The sequence below is a fragment of the Danio aesculapii genome, chromosome 10 (assembly GCF_903798145.1).
Source record: "Danio aesculapii chromosome 10, fDanAes4.1, whole genome shotgun sequence".
Lineage (NCBI taxonomy): Eukaryota > Metazoa > Chordata > Actinopteri > Cypriniformes > Danionidae > Danio > Danio aesculapii.
The window spans coordinates 25,938,796-25,959,068 of record NC_079444.1 but is presented as its reverse complement, the minus strand read 5'-3'; the positions used below and the strand labels follow the sequence as shown (position 1 = coordinate 25,959,068).

The 20,273-nt window shown below is 38.4% G+C and overlaps 1 protein-coding gene across 1 annotated transcript in view; it reads right to left on the bottom strand.

The window, feature by feature from the left end:
- frem2a (FRAS1 related extracellular matrix 2a) overlaps window positions 1-18,351 on the bottom strand; it is a 128,277-nt gene extending 109,926 nt beyond the window's left edge. The window contains exons 1-2 of the mRNA XM_056467298.1: window positions 13,255-18,351; window positions 9,625-9,714 (exon numbers count right to left, since the gene is read on the bottom strand). Of these exons, the coding sequence (XP_056323273.1) occupies window positions 9,625-9,714; window positions 13,255-18,259 (5,095 nt within the window). The 5' untranslated portion in view covers window positions 18,260-18,351. The remainder of the gene's footprint in view (window positions 1-9,624; window positions 9,715-13,254) is intronic.
- Window positions 18,352-20,273: the final 1,922 nt, after the last annotated feature.

The following is a 20,273-nucleotide window of genomic DNA, read 5'->3' as shown; positions in this document are numbered from 1 at the left end:
TGTCCTTTATTGTTCATACAGCGCCCTGGATCATGTTCAACAAATCCCCAATGGAAAAAAAAATAACAATCCACAATACAAAGAATACAGAGAAAACAAATGCTGATTTTTTTTGTAACCTAGAAACAACACAGATTGAGAAACAAGCTAAAAGGTGGTGAAAAGTGAAAGCGAAATTGCTTTCCAGGAAACAAAAATGGTTTTAAAACGACCTAAAATAGCTACCGTTTGGCTTCTCAATCTAATGGGCAGGTCTGTTGAAAACAAACTGAGCTTTCTTATTTAAAAACATAATGGAAGTTTTGCTTTAGAGCGAGCACTGGTGCAAGTTCACATCAATAAGTGTTGGGAAAAAAAATCCCTCTGTCAAAAAAAAGAAAAGACTCAGAGCTATGATGTGTCACGTAAAGCTTCCCTCTGTTCTTTGTAGCCTCTGTGCGTCCCTGCAGTCGTTCCTGTCATATATCTGTCTCTGCCTCTGAGGCGTGATTGCAGTGAGAAGGGTAGAGGATTCAGAATGAGTGCTATTCGTCATGACCTTCTGCAAAAAGAACTACCTGATAAATCTGTCCACTTTTACCCGTTAAAAGTTTAGGGGCTGCAAGTTACAACATAGTTCAAATAGAGGAACTGCATTTATTAGTGCCAGTCAGAGGGTGTTTATGTGGCTATAAAACAGCTTAAACAGGCATAAGCTGTGTTCCAAATCCTGCCTTACAGACTATATAGGCAGAATCCTTCAATAGGATGACAAAATGGTTCTTAGAACTTTAATTGGCGCACTATTTGCAGGTACAGCCAAATGTAATTGTGTCTGAAATCAAAGTGGCCCTGTGCTCATTCAATCCCATAACTGAGCAAATGTTAAGCAATGCCAGAGCAAATGAAAACCCACATATTGCCAAAAGACAATGGGCCTCATTCATTAATAATTGTATTTATACTTAAATTCTCATTAAAACTTTCTGCCTAATTCACAACCCATGCATACCCACATGAGTTAGTTCTTAAACCGGTTCTTCTTTTAGTCAGTTTGGATTTTTCTAAATCTAAATGAGCATCCGTGTGCACAGTGTTAGTAATATGCATAATAGACGGCCAAACCAACTTTATTTAAGGGCTTTCTGCAAAGTGGCACTCATCCAGAGAAAGACAATTATGGCACCGAAACAAAAGTCAAAGGTGTTGGTGTCGGGGGCGAAAACCAAAAAAAAAATTGCTATTTAAAATGTTGCATAAATCAATAAGAACTTCTTTGGGCAACCTAAAGCGACTGAACAGCCATTTGTCACTAACGGCATCCATATCCATGCAATCTCTAAAGATGCGCTCTCTTTCCTGAGGTCTTCCATCAGTAATAAGTGTGCCATACCTCCAAACACAAGGTGAGACACAGTAATCATTGTTTATTTATTATAGTAATTGTTGTTTGAATCACTAATTATATATACCCACATGTATTTTAATAATTGGACCTCTAATTATACTGTATTATCAATTTGTAATGTCTAGCTACTTTTCACCCACTCTGTAAATAACATATCTAATTAAATGTGGGGTTCTTTTTTATACATGCTTTATACATGCAAGGCCTCAGGCATACATGGTTATGCATATGTGTGCTCTAAGTTGCTTTTGAACTTAGAATACATTTTAATAAGAAAGTTTTTGATGAATCATGACTTCTTCATGAATACATGTTTAGTGAATGAGATCTAGGGCCCTATCATAGACCCGGCGCAATGCGACGCAAGGCGCGACCGAATTGTTGTTTGCTAGTTTTAGCTTGGCCCAAGAGTCGTTTTGACATTTTGCGCCATGCTGTTTAAATAGCAAATTAATTTGTGCTCATATGTGCGCCCATAGGTGTTCTGGTCTAAAAAAGGAGGCATATTGCTGGCGTGTTGCTATTTTGAGGAACTTAAATAGATTGTTCAATAGACCAGATCAAAGCCGGTCTATAGTCCAGCGCAGAGCGCGTTAGTTGTGCGCCTCGCTTACACATTGCTTAATACACACAGGGTGTACAGCAATACGCAAATATCTTTACAAATGAAAAAGAATTAAAATATTAAGGATATATAATGGACTCTCAGTAGTGACTATTAAACCACACTGAACTGAGCTAAACTAAACTTTTAAAAATTGAACTGACACTGTTTCTATTTACCATGATCTTTTATGTGAAGCTGCTTTGACACAATTTCCATTGTAAAAGCACTATACAAATAAAGGTGAATTGAACTGAAAATATAGGATATAATAAGGATATAGAGGATATAAATATAAAGGATTAAAATATTACAAAAAACATAATTTTCTAGCCTACATAAATATAAAAACCCTACTTTCATGCCTTCTTCATCTCGGGGGGCTTTTTCATGACAATTTGCTTTGGTTTAATGTCACTATTAGTAGTAGTATTATTTATTATATGCATATTTATATTTGTTTTATTAAAAACAAGCTTAGATTTGCCCACCTGTCAGGTTTTAGACCATTTGGGGCATAGCATGTGTATTTGGATATATAGCTCAGTTTTTTGACCACACTTCGTTATTATTGTTCATTTATTCGTTTGCTGGAAATTAGAACTGAATTTAGAAATAGTTTTGAAACAAATCTTTGCGCCTAAAAAAACGAAAATAATTATGTATAGGCTAATAGATGTCTGTGCGTACACGTTTCCCTATCCACGAGAGTGAAAGTAAAAGTAAACAATGAGGAGGCTCATCTCTAATTCTTGCGCTGTAGATGCTCTATTTAACTGTTTTATTGCTAGTGAAGCGCTCAGTTTTTCCACTTACAAAGTCCGCCATGTAAATAGCAAATGCACAATGGCGCGACGCAACATCTTCTTAAGGCAATTGGAGATTAGACTCTGATTGGTTTATTCTCAAAACACACCTATAACTCATTAAGAAAATAAGCTCAACCCTGTTAGACCATGCGCCGTGGCGCAAAGAGGATTTTTCCATCCTTAAAATAGCAAAAGTGGATTCTGACATGCCCTTAATGCATTTGCGCCCTGCGCCCAGCGCTTTGCACTTTGCGCATGGATCCTCAAAATAGAGCCCCTAGTGTCTGTAATTTCCGGAAGACATTTATATATAGCATTTAGCTTGAAACTTATACTGTAAAAATGATTAGTTGACAACTAAAACTGTATAAACCTGTTGCCCTAAAATTATTAAAGGGGTGGTCTACAATGATATCATATTTTAAACTTTAGTTTATGTGTAATGTAGCTGTGTGAACATAAACAACATCTCTGAAGGTAATACGCTCAAAGTTCAACGCAAAGGGACACATTGCCTTTTACAGAGTTAGCTTAGCAAAGCCTACAGCAAACAAAGTTTGGGGACTACAAAAAAATACATCCGGGCTAGTGAGGCAGCGAAGGGGCATGACCAGAGGCGCTGTAATGTTATAGCAGAGAAAGCTAAAATGCTAAAATTTTCACAGAGCGTTTCTGTATTTGGGCTTCCAAAGGACATGACACAAAGAGAGAAGTGCTTACAATTTAATTTAAATTATGTTTCAGAGAATTATTTTAAAATATAGTGCTAGCATTTGACAAAGACAGCTTCAAGAATCTCTCCCAGTTGTGCTGGATTCGGCTAAAATCTCCTCCAACCGACGAAGCTGTGGATTGTGAGCCACAACCTGTAAGTATTTTTATTTGTTCAAGTTGACCAATTACATGCATAGTGTCTAGCGTTAACGGTACGTTGTAGCAAGGATGTAAACAACTATGTAAACAACGGGAAATGCTGTTTGGCATCGCTAACAATTTAGCTACAAATTCATATTTATCCATCAAACCGCTGTAAACACCCACAGTCTTTACCAGCGCTGCAGTGTCTCTCTATGCAGCTGCTTTCTTTGCATTCTACATCTCAAATAAAAAACTCGCAAAAGAAATGTGAATGGTTCATATTACTTACTTATGCTTTTAGATTTTATTTTAGAGAGTAGGCGTGAGGTTCAGCTGTGTGCTCTTAATTTTCTGTCTGATTCAGGCACAAACTGATACGGCTAATAGCTACTCTGACTGACTGTTTACACGGCGCAAAAGCGCATGCTTAAAAGCATGTGATGCTTATCCTGGTGACATTGAGCCGATCTGTGATCCCAGCACATTGTGTTAGCTGACCAGTCAGAGCCTCTAGAGGGCGGGCCTTTCAGAGGAACTAGGGAATATGACAGTCGTTGTCATGTTAGCTGTGCTGCTGATTTTCTACAAATGAAGCATGAGCACACATTGTTTTGCATCTTATAAACACAACCAAGCCTCAAAAATACACCGTGGACCACCCTTTTAAGTAAATTACATGTTAATCAACATGTAAAATTGTTTAATTTTTACTAAGTTACTTAAGTAAAGTAACTAACTGCTTTTTACATGGATAAAGGCATGTTCTTGTGTTTGATAGTATTTAGTATGTCTTGTGTTTAGTATGAAGGTGGTTCATTCCACTGTAGCCCCTAGAAGGACAGTGAATGAGTTTAGTATGAAAGTAATTTGGATATTACACCTGTCATGTAAGCTCTTCTGTGCCCTCATGCAAGAAAGTAGGACAATTCAGATGCAGAGAAGGCCCTTAAACTCACTTTACAATATGTTAGTGGAGTAATGAAGGAAATAGTTAATGAATGTATGTTATGATTTCGGATACAGCAATGGAGTTAGCATGTTGCAGAAAAACAGCACAACATAGGGTCCCATAGGGTTCTATAACTTCATTCACTATTCACTAAAATACTGCAGTAATAGTTCAGTTAAAGAAGTGGATGAAAACAGTATGCAAAGTCTAGACAGACTGAGCAGAGACCACAGAGCACTTAATAAGGACATAAGGGCAATTTTGGGATCAGAATGAAATGAAAGTGTATTTAATTTTGTATGAATCATCAAATCCACCATTTGGTATTTTAATTCTGTACTGCAGTGTCTTATTTGAGTAGCTTTTCCACAAGGGTAAGGTACATCAATATTTGTACATCAAAACAAATGGATCAGTTATTCAGAAAGAGAGCTGGTGATTTCAGAGACTATTTGAAAAAGTAACAGCCCAGCAATTTGCTGACCTCCATCCACTGAACCTCTGATGGTGTGAATGGGGCTTCAGGAGGCAGAATAACAAAGTTGTCTGAATTTTTTGGAACAGCTTTCAGGAGTGTGCTTTTGGTGCTTTACAATGATGTCTCCAGAGGTGACTACAGAGCAAAAGAGGCAAAGATAAACAAATACGAGATCATCTAGGCCAAACTTGGATGTACCGTTTACAGACTGAGGGCCAGATTTACTAACAGCTTGCATCAGCACACTTTAGTAAATACTGTCAGGATTTACTAAAGACACAGATAGAAAAATAAGTTATGAAAAGGAATGTAGACAGTTAATTATGGAGTTTTGCTGGTAGATGCAAAATTTATGAGAGGAGAGTATTTAAATGAATCAAACAAAATGATTAAGAAACTAAGGTTTGCAAGAGACAATTTACAGCTATTTGCAGCATCATTTAACACCCAAAAGGCATGTCTTAAACCACTTTGCACATGAAATGAAGAAGCAACCTAGAAAACAGAGAATACTAATAAAAGAAAGATAAATTGCTGCACTAATTTTCATTTATTTAGGCCAGCAGTTATCCGAACATATTGATTACCAACCCACATCATATTTAATTTACATTGCTCTTGGTAGATTGTGTTTGTTAATTATGCAAATTAGATGCTGCATCTGTGTTATTAATTTGCGCATTGTCAGTAGATCACACACGCAACTTTTGAAATTGTACTATTTAAACACATGACAACAAATACACTCACAGGCCACTTTATTAGGTACACCTTACTAGTACCGGGTTGGACCCTCTTTTGCCTTCAGAACTGCCTTAATCCTTTGTGGCATAAATTCATCAAGGCAATGAAAAAATTCCTTAGAGATTTTGGTCCATATTGACATGATAGCATCACACAGTTGCTGCAGATTTGTCAGCTGCACATCCATAATGCGAATCTCCCGTTCCACCACATCCCAAAGGTGCTCTATTGAATTGAGATCTGGTGAATGAGGCCATTTGAGTACAGTGAACTCATTGTCATGTTCAAGAAACCAGTCTAAATAATACCTCGGTTGTAACAAACGATTATTTGAGTTACTGTTGTCTTTCTATCAGCTCGAACCAGTCTGGCCATGCTCCTATGACCTCTGGCATCATGAAAATCCCAGTAGATCAGCAGTTTCTGAAATACTCAGACCAGCCCGTCTGGCACCAACAACCATGCCATGTTTAAAGTCACTTAAATCACCTTTCTTCCCCATTCTGATGCTCGGTTTGAAGTGCAGAAGATCGTCTTGACCATGTCTACATGCCTAAATGCATTGAGTTGTGATTGGCTGATAAGAAATTTATGTTAACGAGCAGTTGGACAGGTGTACCTATTAAAGTGGCTGGTAAGTGAATGCTAGCATTCATCCTGAGCCATACATTAAAAGAATGGATGACTTTGTCAAAACGTAAATTCAAAATATCTTCAGAAAGTCATATTTTAGATTTTTTTTTTTATTTAAACATTCCCCTAAACTGCATGTGGAAAACATGCTAATAGTTCTTTGCATTAAAAAAACAGCCTCATCATCATTACCGGATGAGCAAGGAAAGAACATTTTGCTAAACAAAACAATTAATTAAACCCCCATGGAATACTACTCGTACTAAATATGTAAGCTGCAGTCTAACAGAATGCATTAAATAAATGCAGCTGTTTACCGCAAATTGGCTGTAAAATGGAGTTTATTATGTTTGCTTTGGTTGCTGGGCTCTCTGGACAACCACAATCTGAGATAGTCTAATTAGCACAGCTTCTTCAGGCATGATGTGGCAGACTGTTTGTATTCACTGAATTTCAGGCTAAAGCTGTATATTAATGGATAAATATTGAAAAAAGAGGGTCCTAAGAGAAAGCCTTGGGGCACCTCATGATAATAACGGCTCAGCTGAGCCCTTTTATGTTTGCATAGTACATCTGTAAAACCAGATGAGATGGATAAAAGATAGTTCCTAACTGCTTGAGGTCTTTTCTATAAAATAAAAGCCTTCGCCAGCAATGGAGTGAAACTATCCCCAGGAATGCACAGAAACAAAACTGGTAATGACCCACTGGGCTCAAGGGTCAGACACCAACACAGCTGCATACAAAAGAGGTCCGACTCCTCAGTCTTTCCTGCCTGAATTGAGAGATGACTGACAGAGGGATAAATGACAAACATTCCCAAAGGGGGAGAAAGGGACAAAATGGGTCTTAAAATCCAGCACTGTTAACCAAATACATTTGTTTTCTGATTTCAAATAGAAAGTTCTGCATATTTAAAAATATATTATGCTATTATATTAACTATAACAATTAATCAGCATATCATGCAATTTAATTAAAATAATTACAGCTACATATTGCAGGATCCCTTCAAATGGTTAATGCCTATTGACTCAAAGAAGCTATGCAAACTATAATGATTATCTTGTTTTATGCCGTAACAGATTGTTTCCCAACACAACTGGTGATTGTGAGCGTGAGAGAGACTTTATACTGCAGTTGAACCAGCTGTTTGTCTATAAAGCTTGTATTTTCCCCAACTCTTTCCACTGCCAGAGACCCTCTAATACTCAAAGTAATTGTAAGCCTGACAAGGGATCTGGTGCACACTCACGGCTACAGGCTCTAATTATGTGTCATTGCCTCTAGTTTTATACATCCAGCAGCTCTTTGCATTGCCTGAATGCAGACCTTTCAATCCACAATGTCCCCTTCTGAGGTTCTAACAACACAATACACAGAGGTTGTGTTCACACTTGACAGGTTTGGTGTGATTAAAACAAACTGTGGTGCATTTGCTTTGTTAGTGAGTCTCATTTAAATAAGTGTACATGCTGCCATCCAAATTATGGTGGGTAACAAAAAAGAAAAGAAAAGACTGTTGAAAAGGTGACCAATCCACAAAGAGCACAGGATGTGAATATAAACAGCCCAGAATGTTCATACATGCATGCTTCTTCCTCATAATAGTAACAGTGTTGCCCGTTACTGTTGGAATGCATTTATTTCAAGCAAATCTACATTTTCATGTGTGATGGAGAAATGTCTGGCACTATTTAACAAGGTTTAAATCTGCACTATCGTCTTGTTTGTATTGATTTTATGTGTGTTTTTGCTTGTTTTGTTGTCTGTATAATGTTAACTGCATTGTATATGAAGCTTAATGGTCACACTCTATTTTAAGGTATAGTTCTTAATGTTAACAAACCATTCATTTTGATTTTGACTCAATGAACTCCTAACTTGTTGCTTAATAATTATTAATATAGTAGATGGGTGTAGGTATAAAGTAAGATTATGGATACAGAATAAGATTATGAGAATATTTACTTTATAAGTACTAATTATCAGTCAACATTATAATAATAGGCAGGTAATAAACCAAACTTTAGCAGTCAGAAATTGTACCTAAAGTGTTATTGGACTATTTTTGTGTGATTTGTTGTAATAACATACTGTTACATACTCAATCAATCCTGAATTTAAGAATATGTACATGTGAATACAATTCTTTTCCACCCAATATTACATTATGGGTGACACAGTGGCTCAGTGGTTAGCACTGTCACTTCACAGCAAGAAGGTCACTGGTTCGAGTCCCGACTGGGTCAGTTGGCATTTTTGTGTGGAGTTTGCGTGTTCCCGTGGGTTCCCTCTAGGTGCTCCGCTTTCCTCCACAGTCCAAACACATGCGCTATAGGTGAATTGGGTAAACAAAATTGGCCGTAGTGTATAAGTGTGCATGTGACAGTGTATGGGTGTTTCCCAATAATGGGTTGCAGCTGAAAGGGCATCTGCTGTGTAAAACATATGCTGGATAAGTTGGCGGTTCATTATGCTGTGGCAACCCCTGATGAATAAAGGGACTAAGGCGAAGGAAAATGAATGAATGAACGAATGAATATTACATTAGAAACCTGTTTGATAACAGTTTTTCACATTATAAAATGATTCAGGCGCAAATATACTTTTTTCTTAACATAACAGATAATGGAACCACAAGCGTGAGCACACCACAGTCACTTCTGTATTGCGCATGCACATCACACACATTTGGCTTTCTAGTTAAAACACAAATCATCACTAATCGCACAAGCTCTTTAGCTGCAAGCTCTTCTAGCAACAGTGACTGGTATGTCACGTTCAACCTCATTTATACATGATTATGTATGCTTCACCAGATTTAATCCTACCCTGTTGAAATATGTTCTTAGGGTCATTCTAACTCAAACTAAGCCACTTTTAAGTTTTCTTTGAAGTGTTTTTGCAGTCGAATGTAGTACAGCATGTAATATGCCGCACACACAGGCAACTCGCCAGCCAAAGAAATACCTTAATTGGTCTAAAGATTCACAGTTAATTCTCAAAGTTAATCACTCCACATGAAATGACACCTCAAATCAGAGCACATTATATTATTTATTAATTATTGGATTGAAGTGCTAATGAATGATCAAATATGCATAAACCATTTTCAAAATCCTGAAAAAGTGATGCCAATTTGAAAGGAAAAAGACTTACCATTATCCTCCACGGTAAAACTAAAGACGTCACTGGTGGCATTGTTCTCGTCCTTCAGGATATAGCAGATCTTAAGATCATTTATGTCAGCTGAAGACACACAAACACAAAACTGTAACATTAAACCCAATGCAATTTATTATTCACTCAGAGGAAGACACATCAAAACAATCCATACAAATCCTTGCTTTGTCATGAAAGACCCTAGAGTGAAACCCTCAAAGATCAAATTGTCCTATAAGCCGCTCAACTTATAAATACCTCCATTTTAATTCAAAAAGCAGGCTTGGTTTTGCATAAACATAGACGGATAAAAGGCTTTTAAACTTTAAATAAACCAAGTGAGAATTTTTATAAAGGAAGCAACGAGCGAGTCGCAAAACAATCAACAAAACAAGCTGTTACATAATGATAGGTAAGACCAAGAATTTTAAACACAGGATTCCAGGCTCTTTCTTACATCTGGTCTGCACCGTCTCCCCAATTAGTCCCCTTTAACCACATCTGCGCTAATACACTGTGGTTACGTTACAGTGTGCCACAAGCAACCTGACTCTCTGTTCGCCTTGCTCTGACCCACTTCTTTAAATTATTGATATCAGAGGAAGAAGCCTCATAAAAATGTAAACCTGTGATTCTTTATGCATGGATTAAACCGCTTTTCATATCGAAAATAAAATGTCTTCTTTCATCACCGGCACACACTCTCATCTTGAAATATTTAGCGAATGCCAAAGAGCAAGCGGTGGCGGAATATGGGGAAAGAGCAAAGTAAATAAAGAGAAGTGATTGTCCCTTCTGCTTCACTGCTCGTACTGATGAGGTCAAGTCAGGTTTGCCAGGTCTCTCCGTCTTGTTTTTTTAACTTCTACCCTAACGTCAAAGACACATTTCAGAGTCTGACTAAGTTAGCCTGGCATGGATTTCACATCTTCTCACTATAGAGAATTGTGTTTGAAGGTGATATGTATGCTGAACCTGTGCTGATTAATGCACCGTTCTTCAGACTGATAGTTTCTATAGGGATGTATATATTGTAAAACCCAAAAGGTGAAGGTAACTCAAACCATTTGAGGAAACCGATTGCAACAAACCATTTAAGTTCAAAAAATAATCCTAATGAGTACTGTGAACTTAATCCATTTGAGTAAACGAAGCAATTTGAGCACAGTAAAACCCAATAAATCAAGAGAACTCAAACCAACTGAGTACACTAAAACCCAATAAGTTAAGGCAGCTCAAACAGTTTGAGGAAACCAATTGCAACAAACCATTTGAGTAAAAACTAATCTATATGAGTACTGTCAACTTGCTCCATTTAAGCTGAAGTAATGAGGTATTTAATTAACTCCTTACCTTCTGAGTTCAAAACTCTTTTCAAATGAGTAGAATTAACTTTCAGTAAACTTTGAGTTAACTACACATTTCATTTGATAAAGTTGACTGTTAGGTTTTACAGTGTATATATGTAAACTTATTGAAACACCTTTGCCGGTTATTTCAATTTCTCTAAATGAAAAGTTTAAACTAGATTGATAACTACTGTATTTAATAAATGTCAAAACAAAAATTTAGTGCTGCGTATTTAAACAGCCAGTTAAACCCTGGGTATAGATCTTTTTCTTAGAACGCAAAATTACTCATTATGCTTTGCGTGTATGTGCAAGAAGGATGCTTTGAACTTCCAGGCAGCAGCTGATGCGTTTGAAGAGTCACATTCAGACAGCTTTGAAATAATAGTTTTAATCTACTTTACTTGTTTTAAATGTCTTTGAACTAATACTGCTGTGGATCAGCTCCACCTCTTGGACTGATTATTTAAAAATGTGATCTAATGGGATGGAAAACAAACAACTGCTGCGCGGTATTTTGCACTTGTTGTCAGACGGCAACTTGTGCCGTTTAAATGAGGCCTCGTTATTGCTAAAGTGAACATTTTGGCTAAATCCCAATTCTATCCCTTAGCCCTTTCCCTTACCCATACCCCTCTTTTTGTGCATTCACGTGAAGGGGTAGGGGTGTCAAATTCTCTTTAGCTTTAAGGCGTAGGGCTAAGAGGAATAGAGATTTTTCAGGACCACACTTGAAACCAAGGGGTAAGAAAATCTACAGCGACACCATGGCTGCACACTGAAGTAAAGAGATACACAATTTAGTATTTTTGTCATTATTACAAATTCTTACAACAGACAAGCATATGTTTTAATTCATTCATAATGGCGTTGTTTTTTTACCGTCATGCTTTAAAAAAAAATGCTAAAATAAAAACCGCTAAATTTTGCTATCTATAATCCATAATAATAACTTCTGTATAGCAGTCCTACAACATTCTGACACTCGATGACACTCGAATCCCCAGTCAGAAAAGTCTAGCGGCTGAGAATGACCTTTTTACAGTGTCTGGTACAATGTTAATGTTGTTTTTGTGTGTTTACATGGATGAATATGGCCATGGTGTAAATACACTGCACAGTTACAAGCTTATTGCCACATGATATTGTAATGATATACGCCTTCGGTGATTTCCTGAAGATAAATACAAAAAATAACACAACTGGAATAACTACAGCAGTCACAATCATCGATCTCATATAAAGCAAGAGATCGCGATGACATGATGACAAGTGCAGATGTTGTTGTGGTGTACAAAAATAGAATTGGGATTGGGCCTTTCTCTTTCTTTTTTTTTTTGTGTGTGTGTGTGTGTGCATTGAAGAGCCGTGGAGTACATTATAACAGCTGAAAGGTCGGGAACACTGACGGTATATTTTTGTGTCTGATGGCAGACGCTAAATTAGGAAAATATTTTTCTTTCGCACTTGAACCGCATCTAACAGAAGTAAAACGGCTTTAACACACGTATTTCTTTCAAAATTAAAGTTTTGCATAAGTCACTGAAAACTGTATTCAAACCCAGTTGAGAAACGTTGCTCTGATAATGTTTTTTATTATAGTTCCATTTTGTGAATTTTGTCAAGCCTCCTGTGGACAGGTGTTGAGAATTAGCAAGTTTGCTAAACACTTAAACAAATGCATTTGGTTGTTCGGTGTAATTGTGATGACCATGTCAAATAAATAAATAAAAAAAAATAATAATAATGGGCCCATGTGGCATTTTTCCAATAGGCAGAATTGTACTTTAAAGCCCAGTCAACATGTTTAAAAAAAACACAAACTTCAATTGTTATATGGTGAGCGCCCCAGAAATTACAAAGATCATCTTAAACGCTAAGTTACTTCTTCCTCAAAAAGCCACTACAAGGATGATACAAGGCAAAAGCACTGTATGAGAACTTAATAATTGAAAGGAGATGTGTGAACGCTCTAGTTGCCTCATCAAGAATTTAAGCCGAGAGCTAAAAAACAGACACATCTTACAGCTTTAGCTCCTGGCAAAGGGCAAAGGGCCTGTTTCAAGTTGGAACTTACATTATTTTAAGCATTAATCAGAGCAGAGAACCTGTCCTAAACATGAGGCGTACAAATCATTTGGAGATAATTCTTACATTTGTGTCTTCAAATGATGGTTCTAAAGAGCATTACAGTACATTACACAGCTCAAGTGTAAAAAGTGATTTCACAAACCCAATTATTGGCGATAAGAACATTTCTGTGCTGATAATACTTTACCTTGTGTGAAGGTGTTGATAGAGTCATTCTCAGTCCCTCTGTCCAGGCTAATCAGATAGCCATGCTCTGGCTGTGTGGTAATGTGAAAAATTAAAGCCTCTGCGCTGCTGTCTCTGTCCACCGCCTTCAGGACATTGCTTGTGATCTGATAACCCAAGTGTCCAGCGAACAAGACTTTTAAAGTTGGTGCACCTTTGTTAACCTCAATCTGAGGCACACCATTGTCCACAGACACAATGTTGATCTTCATGGTCTGAGGCCTTTGGGTCTCAAAAATTGTATCAGGGAATACAAAAAAGTCTGAATGGGTTCCATCAGTGACTGTAAACGAAAAGCTGTCTATCTTTGACTCTGTACCATCATGCTTGTAACTGACCATATTTTCATTTAGGTCTTGCTTTGTAAACGAAGTCACTGGCCGGCTGTTGTTGAAAAGTAGTTTGCCATGAATGGGCAATTGGGATACTTTAAACTTCAGGAGGTGTTCAGCAGTGTCTTGGTCCTCAACAGTCAACTCAAAGGGTGTAATGAGTTTGTTCTGTCCCTCGGTCACTAGAAGGTCATGAACGGTCAATACTGGCTTTTTATTGTCAACATCAACAATTGAAACGCGGAATGTGCGAAACACAGGGTTGTAACCATCAGTCACCTCAAACTCAAAGCTATCCATCTTGACTTCATCATCGGCAGTATGGATGTAGTAGATTTTGCTCCCGGCCAGCTGTAGTTGGGTAAAGGACACTATGGGCATGCCTGGTGTATCCGTGCTTTCCAAATGCCCTCTCACTGGGGCTCTTGTGATAGTAAAGACTAAATTCTCATCAGGACTGTTGAGATCACTAGTGCTGAGGAGGTTTGTAGTGAGTGTCACTTTGCCACCTTCTTTAAGAGACACCCCTTTACTGATGACATCAGGAAACACCATGTCAATGCTGCCCACAGTGATATAGAAGTATCTGTCAATTAGTGGATTGATGCCGTCAGTTACATCAAACTTTACAAGATCACGCATGCCTTCCTGTCCATTGTGAGTGTACAAAATGAGACCCCTGTTCACCTCATTTTGTGTAAAGTTCATGCCAACTGTTATGTTTTCTGCAGATCCAGCAGATCTCTTTTCCACAGATCCTGCTGATTTTCTATACAGGAAGCCCTGAGCTGGGCCGTAGCGAATAATGAAAGTAAGGGACTCGTCTTCTGAGTCTAAATCAGTAGCCTTCAGCACTTTAGAATTGATCTCTTTTGTTTCTCCAATCTCAATTTCAAGCCCATCATTAATGGCGAGTCTTGGAGTTTCATCATCCACTGGAATAATCATCACCATGATTGTGCCTTCAGCTGAATGTTTCCCATCTGTAAGAAGAACATCAAACTTGTCTTCGGTGGTTTCAGAATCATCATGCTCATAAATTATGCTTGAGGCTTCTTTGATTTGTTCCAGAGTGAAGTTTGTGACTGGGACAGAGCCACTGGCGAGCTGATTGAGAATAAACCCGTGATTTGGAAGTTTGGTGATAATAAACATTAACTCTTGTGCAGGAACATCAGCATCGACTCCATTTAAGAGTGGCGTATCAATAATAACATTCATGCCCTCCATTACAACAACCTCTCGCATGAAGATTTCTGGTTTTTCATCATTTGTGGGGATGATGACAATGGGAAAGAACTGTCTCTCTGAGAAATTCACACCATCGGAACATCTGAACGTGAACCTGTCCTCCACTGGCTCAACTCCTTTGTGTATGCTTTGGACATAGTAAATATGACCTTCATTCACATCTCTGATGGTAAAAGCACTCACTGCCGTTCCTGCTCTTGATTTTTCAGAACCTGGTGCTGGAGAGATGTTCTCCACATATCCTGATGTAGGCTGAATAATAATGGTGCACAGGATGTCCTCATTTGGCGTGTCGGCATCCTGGACTTTAATCTGATGGCTCCCGATAATGTTTTTATCTGCTTCAAAGACATTAAAAGTAGGGCCAACTGTGACTACTGGAGTCTGGTTATCTACAGGGAGAATGGTGACATGAACACGGACTCCGTGTACTCGGTTGCCCCCTACATTCCACTCATCAGACATGTCAGAGAGGGTCAGACTGAAAAAATCTTCAATTGAAGTAAGACCAATCTCACCAGTGGTGTGTGCATACACAACAAGACCACTGATGATGTCAGCTTGGGTGAATCTGCTCGAGGAAACTCCATTCACCAGAATTTCTCCAAACTTAGGCGCTTCTTCCACAATGAATGTCAACTGCAGGTCATCAGTGTCCTCATCCTTCCCCTGAATGACATTGGGGGTAATTTCTGTAGCACCATTTTCCAGCACATCCAATCGAGAGCCAAAAGTGCCCTTTGTGAGGCTAAGTGTTGGTGTTTCATCATCAATTAGCTTTACGGCTACCTTCACAGTTATCGTTACAACATGAACACCGTCACTAACATCCAGTTTAAAAGAGTCACTTGTTGTTTCATCCCCATTGTGGACATATGACACCTGCCCATCAGAGATATCCATCAAGTTGAAATGACTCCCTTTTTTCAAGTCAGTAAACGTATATTGAAGATGACCGTGCAGTGGAGTTTGACTTAGTGTGAATGAAATTAGCTTGATGTCAGTGTCAAGGTCATTGGCGTCAAGTTCGGCGCTCGTAATAACATGCACCCCTCTCTCAAGGACTGTGAAGCCAGTGTTTGTTATCTGCGGGGGTTTGTTGTTTACAGGCTGCAGAAAGATTGTAAAAACTCCATCAGCACTATTTCCAGCAGTGTCCTCTACTGTGAAATGGAACTGCACCACATGAGGTATGATGCCAAGTTCAAGGTCTGGCGGGCTGTAGGAAATCTTATGATGGTTAATTTGCGCTTGGGTAAATTCGATTACATCAGTATCGGGGCTGTCAGTTAAAACAACAGAGCCAAATTTGACAGGATTGTTTTCATCCATATCAGTTGGTGCTTGAGTTATTGTGTATTTCAGGTCCCGGTCCTCTGAGTCTAAGTCGGTGTAACGAAGAACATTCTTGCTTAAATGAGTCAGCTGGTACTCATGTACTGTCATCTGTAAAGAAGTGCCTGGGAACAGCACGGGTGGAATATCATCAATAGGCAAAATTTTAATAATAAAAAGATTCTCACTGGACTGGTTGGGAGGATCGGCATCATCTTTTACTTTAAACACAAACTGATCTGTAACAGTCTCTGTGATATGTGGACCCGTATGCCTATAGAAGAGCTTTTCATCTGTAATATCTTTCTGGAGCCACTCTGTCACTACTTTCTCATACACACCGTCGTCTGCATTAAATTTCCAGGATGACGGATCCTCTGGTGCTTCAGATTGCCTCAACACGACCTCGCCAATAGCAGAAAAGGGAGGCTCGATTGTAAATTTAATAATGGAATCTTCAGAGTCAATATCTGCTGCACTGAGCATGAGCTGCGAGATGGGCACCATCTGATTTTTGAATAATATCAGTCCAGTGTTTGCATTTATGATGGGTGGTTCATCATCTGTGGGTACTATTGTGATGGGGAACAAAAACTCCACTTCATTCTTCCCATCTGTCATCCTGAATATTATATTATCACTGTATGTGTCACTGCCATCATGCTGGTAAACCACAATGCCAACCTCCAAGTCAGCTGGAGTGAAATACTTCCTGTTGGAGCCCAGAACAGTTAGGACACCATGACGCAGCCCATCAACCACTATTATTCTCACACCGTCCAGGTTGTCTTCGTCGCTAATTTCTAAATTGCTTTGAGTAAACAAAGACCTAGACTGGCCTTCGTATAAAAGCTGGCCAGAATTCTTAGTGACTATCGGCGCTACTGTATTCATGGGCTTCACAACGATCATGAAAGCAAAAGGATCTGAAATGCCACCATCCGTGTCGATGACCTCAAACTCTATTTGAAAGATACGCTCAGTGTCTGAGTCCAAAGAGGGGGGTTTGTATGCTATTTTCAGATCTTTCAGATCCCTTTGATAAAAGGAGGTAATAGGTAAATTCCTGTCATCTGTACTCACGATATATCCCTCTTCAATGGACAGAGGAGAGGTGATGTTGAAAATGAGATCATCAGAATTGGATTCAGTGTCTTCAGCAGCCAACATATCAGGAGTTAAAGCCGTCATTACAAACTGATCAACTTCCATCATCATCATAGCCACGAAACTCGGTCTAGGGGGAGTGTTTTCTTCACCCTCTTTAATTCGGATCATCACATGGAAAAACTCCTGTTTCAGTAAATTATTTTCTTTGTTCCGTAGCTCCACAGCCATGGGGATGTAATCCTTATTAGGGGACTTGTGGCTAGACGTGTGCTCATATCGGATATTTGATTTGAGAAACAACTCACAGCTCATCATTTTCTCCAGCTTTCTCTCATCAACAACTTTACCGTATTTAGGAAGAACACTGCTGGCAGCCAGTGACGTTACCTCACATTGTTCAGAGTCTTTTTCATAAGTGAAATCTAAAATCTTTTTATTGATAGGATTACTAGTTCCATGCAGTTTATCAACAACCAGAGGCATATTCTTAGTAACAACCTCCAATTGTGTGAAAACAACCTCCACTTCCAGCATAAAGGGGATGATGATAGTTTCAGTCTGAGTGTCGTACCTGAGTTGCAGCTTCACTCTGTCCCCTGCAGGGTTCCTAGAACCGAAATGAGAGTATCTCACATCGTTAGGACCGAATTCGCACGGGAACTTTTTAGGAGACACATGTCCCGGTCTCTGAGACAGCGGATCATTATCCAAAACTGTTACAGTGCACCTGTCTCCCGGCTGAAGTTCAATAACCAAGTCGTTGATGGGATCGATGTAAACAGATCTCCCGAAAGGCACATGTATGCCGTTGTTTGCCACCAGTATCGCGTCCTCGGAGAGTTCAGGCTTGGACGCGTACGACAGTCCGTGCGTTTCAAGTGCGCGCGCGGAACTCCCTGTCAGTGATAGCAGGAGAAGAAGAAATCTGTGAAGTTCCATGCTGAAGGCGAACGTAAACAGCCGCAGGAGCAACTTATGTAATTGAAATATCCAAACGGGGGCTCGATGGGGGTTCCGCTTTATGTCCACGAGTGGAAAAGAGACAGAAAGTTGAGAAATCCCACACGCGCGCCAGGATGCTCGCGCGTCATTCCCACAGACTCAGAGAGAGCTCAGCTTTAACTTGTGCGTGGATGGCAGCAGGAGGACACGCCCACTGTCTCCCGCTATTGGACGGAGAGTTGGATTCCCACGTTAGCAGGTGAAGATCTCAAAGGATTCTACTGTTTTCTTTAGTGATGCTGTTAATGTAATAAGCGCGTCTGGACACAATTACAACTGTCTGCATTTCTTAAGTTACACACAATTATAGAGTGATTATACAAATTACTATTTTTTGTAAAAAAAATATTTAATGTTTTCAGTTATGATGCCTTTATGCATCTATTTTATTTATAAGTCGTTGTTTTAAAACTTTGTGCAGAAATATAACATGTAAAATTCATCTACTGATGTTTTGCAACACACATAATTACTTTCTTTAGTCGTGCAATTTGTATTTCCAATGTACCTCAGAGTTAACACATGATTCTAGCAACATTAATGCGATAGTTACCCATAAAATTCTTAATTTGCTGTAAATTTATCTGCCCTTTGCAGTAGAACATCCAAGAAGTTCTTTGCTGAAACCTTGGTCCTTGCTGATTCATAAAACCAAAGGCAAAGGATAAAGGAACTTTATTGGAAGGGAAAAAAAAGATTAGAAAGATATTAAAACCATATACAAGCAAACAAAATTATTACCATTGCATCCTCACAATATGCAATGTCCTGTGAAGCTAAATGATATGTCTGTGGAAACATTATTGCCTTTAATCCACAGCCTTTGCAAACAGTCCTGAGCACATTCACTACAGCATGATTACCATTTTATGAATCACCAAGGATCAGTTTTAACTGAAACTTTTTTTTTTTGAAGAAAAAAGTGAGTGTAAATTAACCACAAAATCATATGTGTGTGTGTGTACTACTATACATTAAAATGTGTGGGTCCTATTCACAGTGAATGCATGAATTAATGACAGTTGTCCCTTTAAAGTGATGTAACTTACTTTGAATTAAAAAAAGTCACTTGGCTTGCCTTAAGGTCTCCTTTTAATAACACTTAGAAATTACATGCACTTATTCATTGTTCCTCCATTCAGGCTTTGGAATATCTGTAACCTCCAGGGTACAGAAAGCATTTAAGAGTTAATATAAACTTCACATATACTCACACTGTCACCGGGAGCCATAAAAACCTTAATCTTATCTTAGCTATGAGGCTGGAGGCTATTGTAATGCTAGCTATGAATTAAAAAACGTATGACTGAACTATTGAATATTTAAAATATGGAATAACATTATCTCATTAAAGTGTCTAGACTTAAGTTGGTGATATTTTAGTAGAATGATTTATCCCATTTTTAATAACGTTTGCAGACTTGTGCTTTAAGCACATATTATCCTCCACAGCTAAAAAAATATAATTATTTGAGCTCAATAATTATTCTGCATCATTAATAAATATTAGTGATTTAATGTGTAGTCTTCTGGTATTTATTATCACATTGATGATTTTTGTTCTTAGTATACTGAATACTTGTTTTAAATTAAAAATTATGGTCTGGTCTTTCTTAAAATATTTTACGCTAAATGATGGACAGCAGGTTTGATTATTGTGTGTCTTTGAGAAACATACACTAATAAGGAAAATATTCTGCTCATTCGCACGGATTGTGAAACACTGGACAATGGATTCTTCTTCAGGTGAAGAAAAAGCACAGGAGAGAGAGAGGACAGGAGAGAGTCTTCAGAAGTTTGTTGGGACACATGTTTAATAATTACAGTATGAAAGGCCACAGTCTGTGTTTTCACGTGTGAAACAGAATGACTGTTTCCCACAAACCTCCAAACCTGTAATCAATCATCTGTTCAGACACCATAAAAACTCCTGATGGCTTGACTGAGTTAG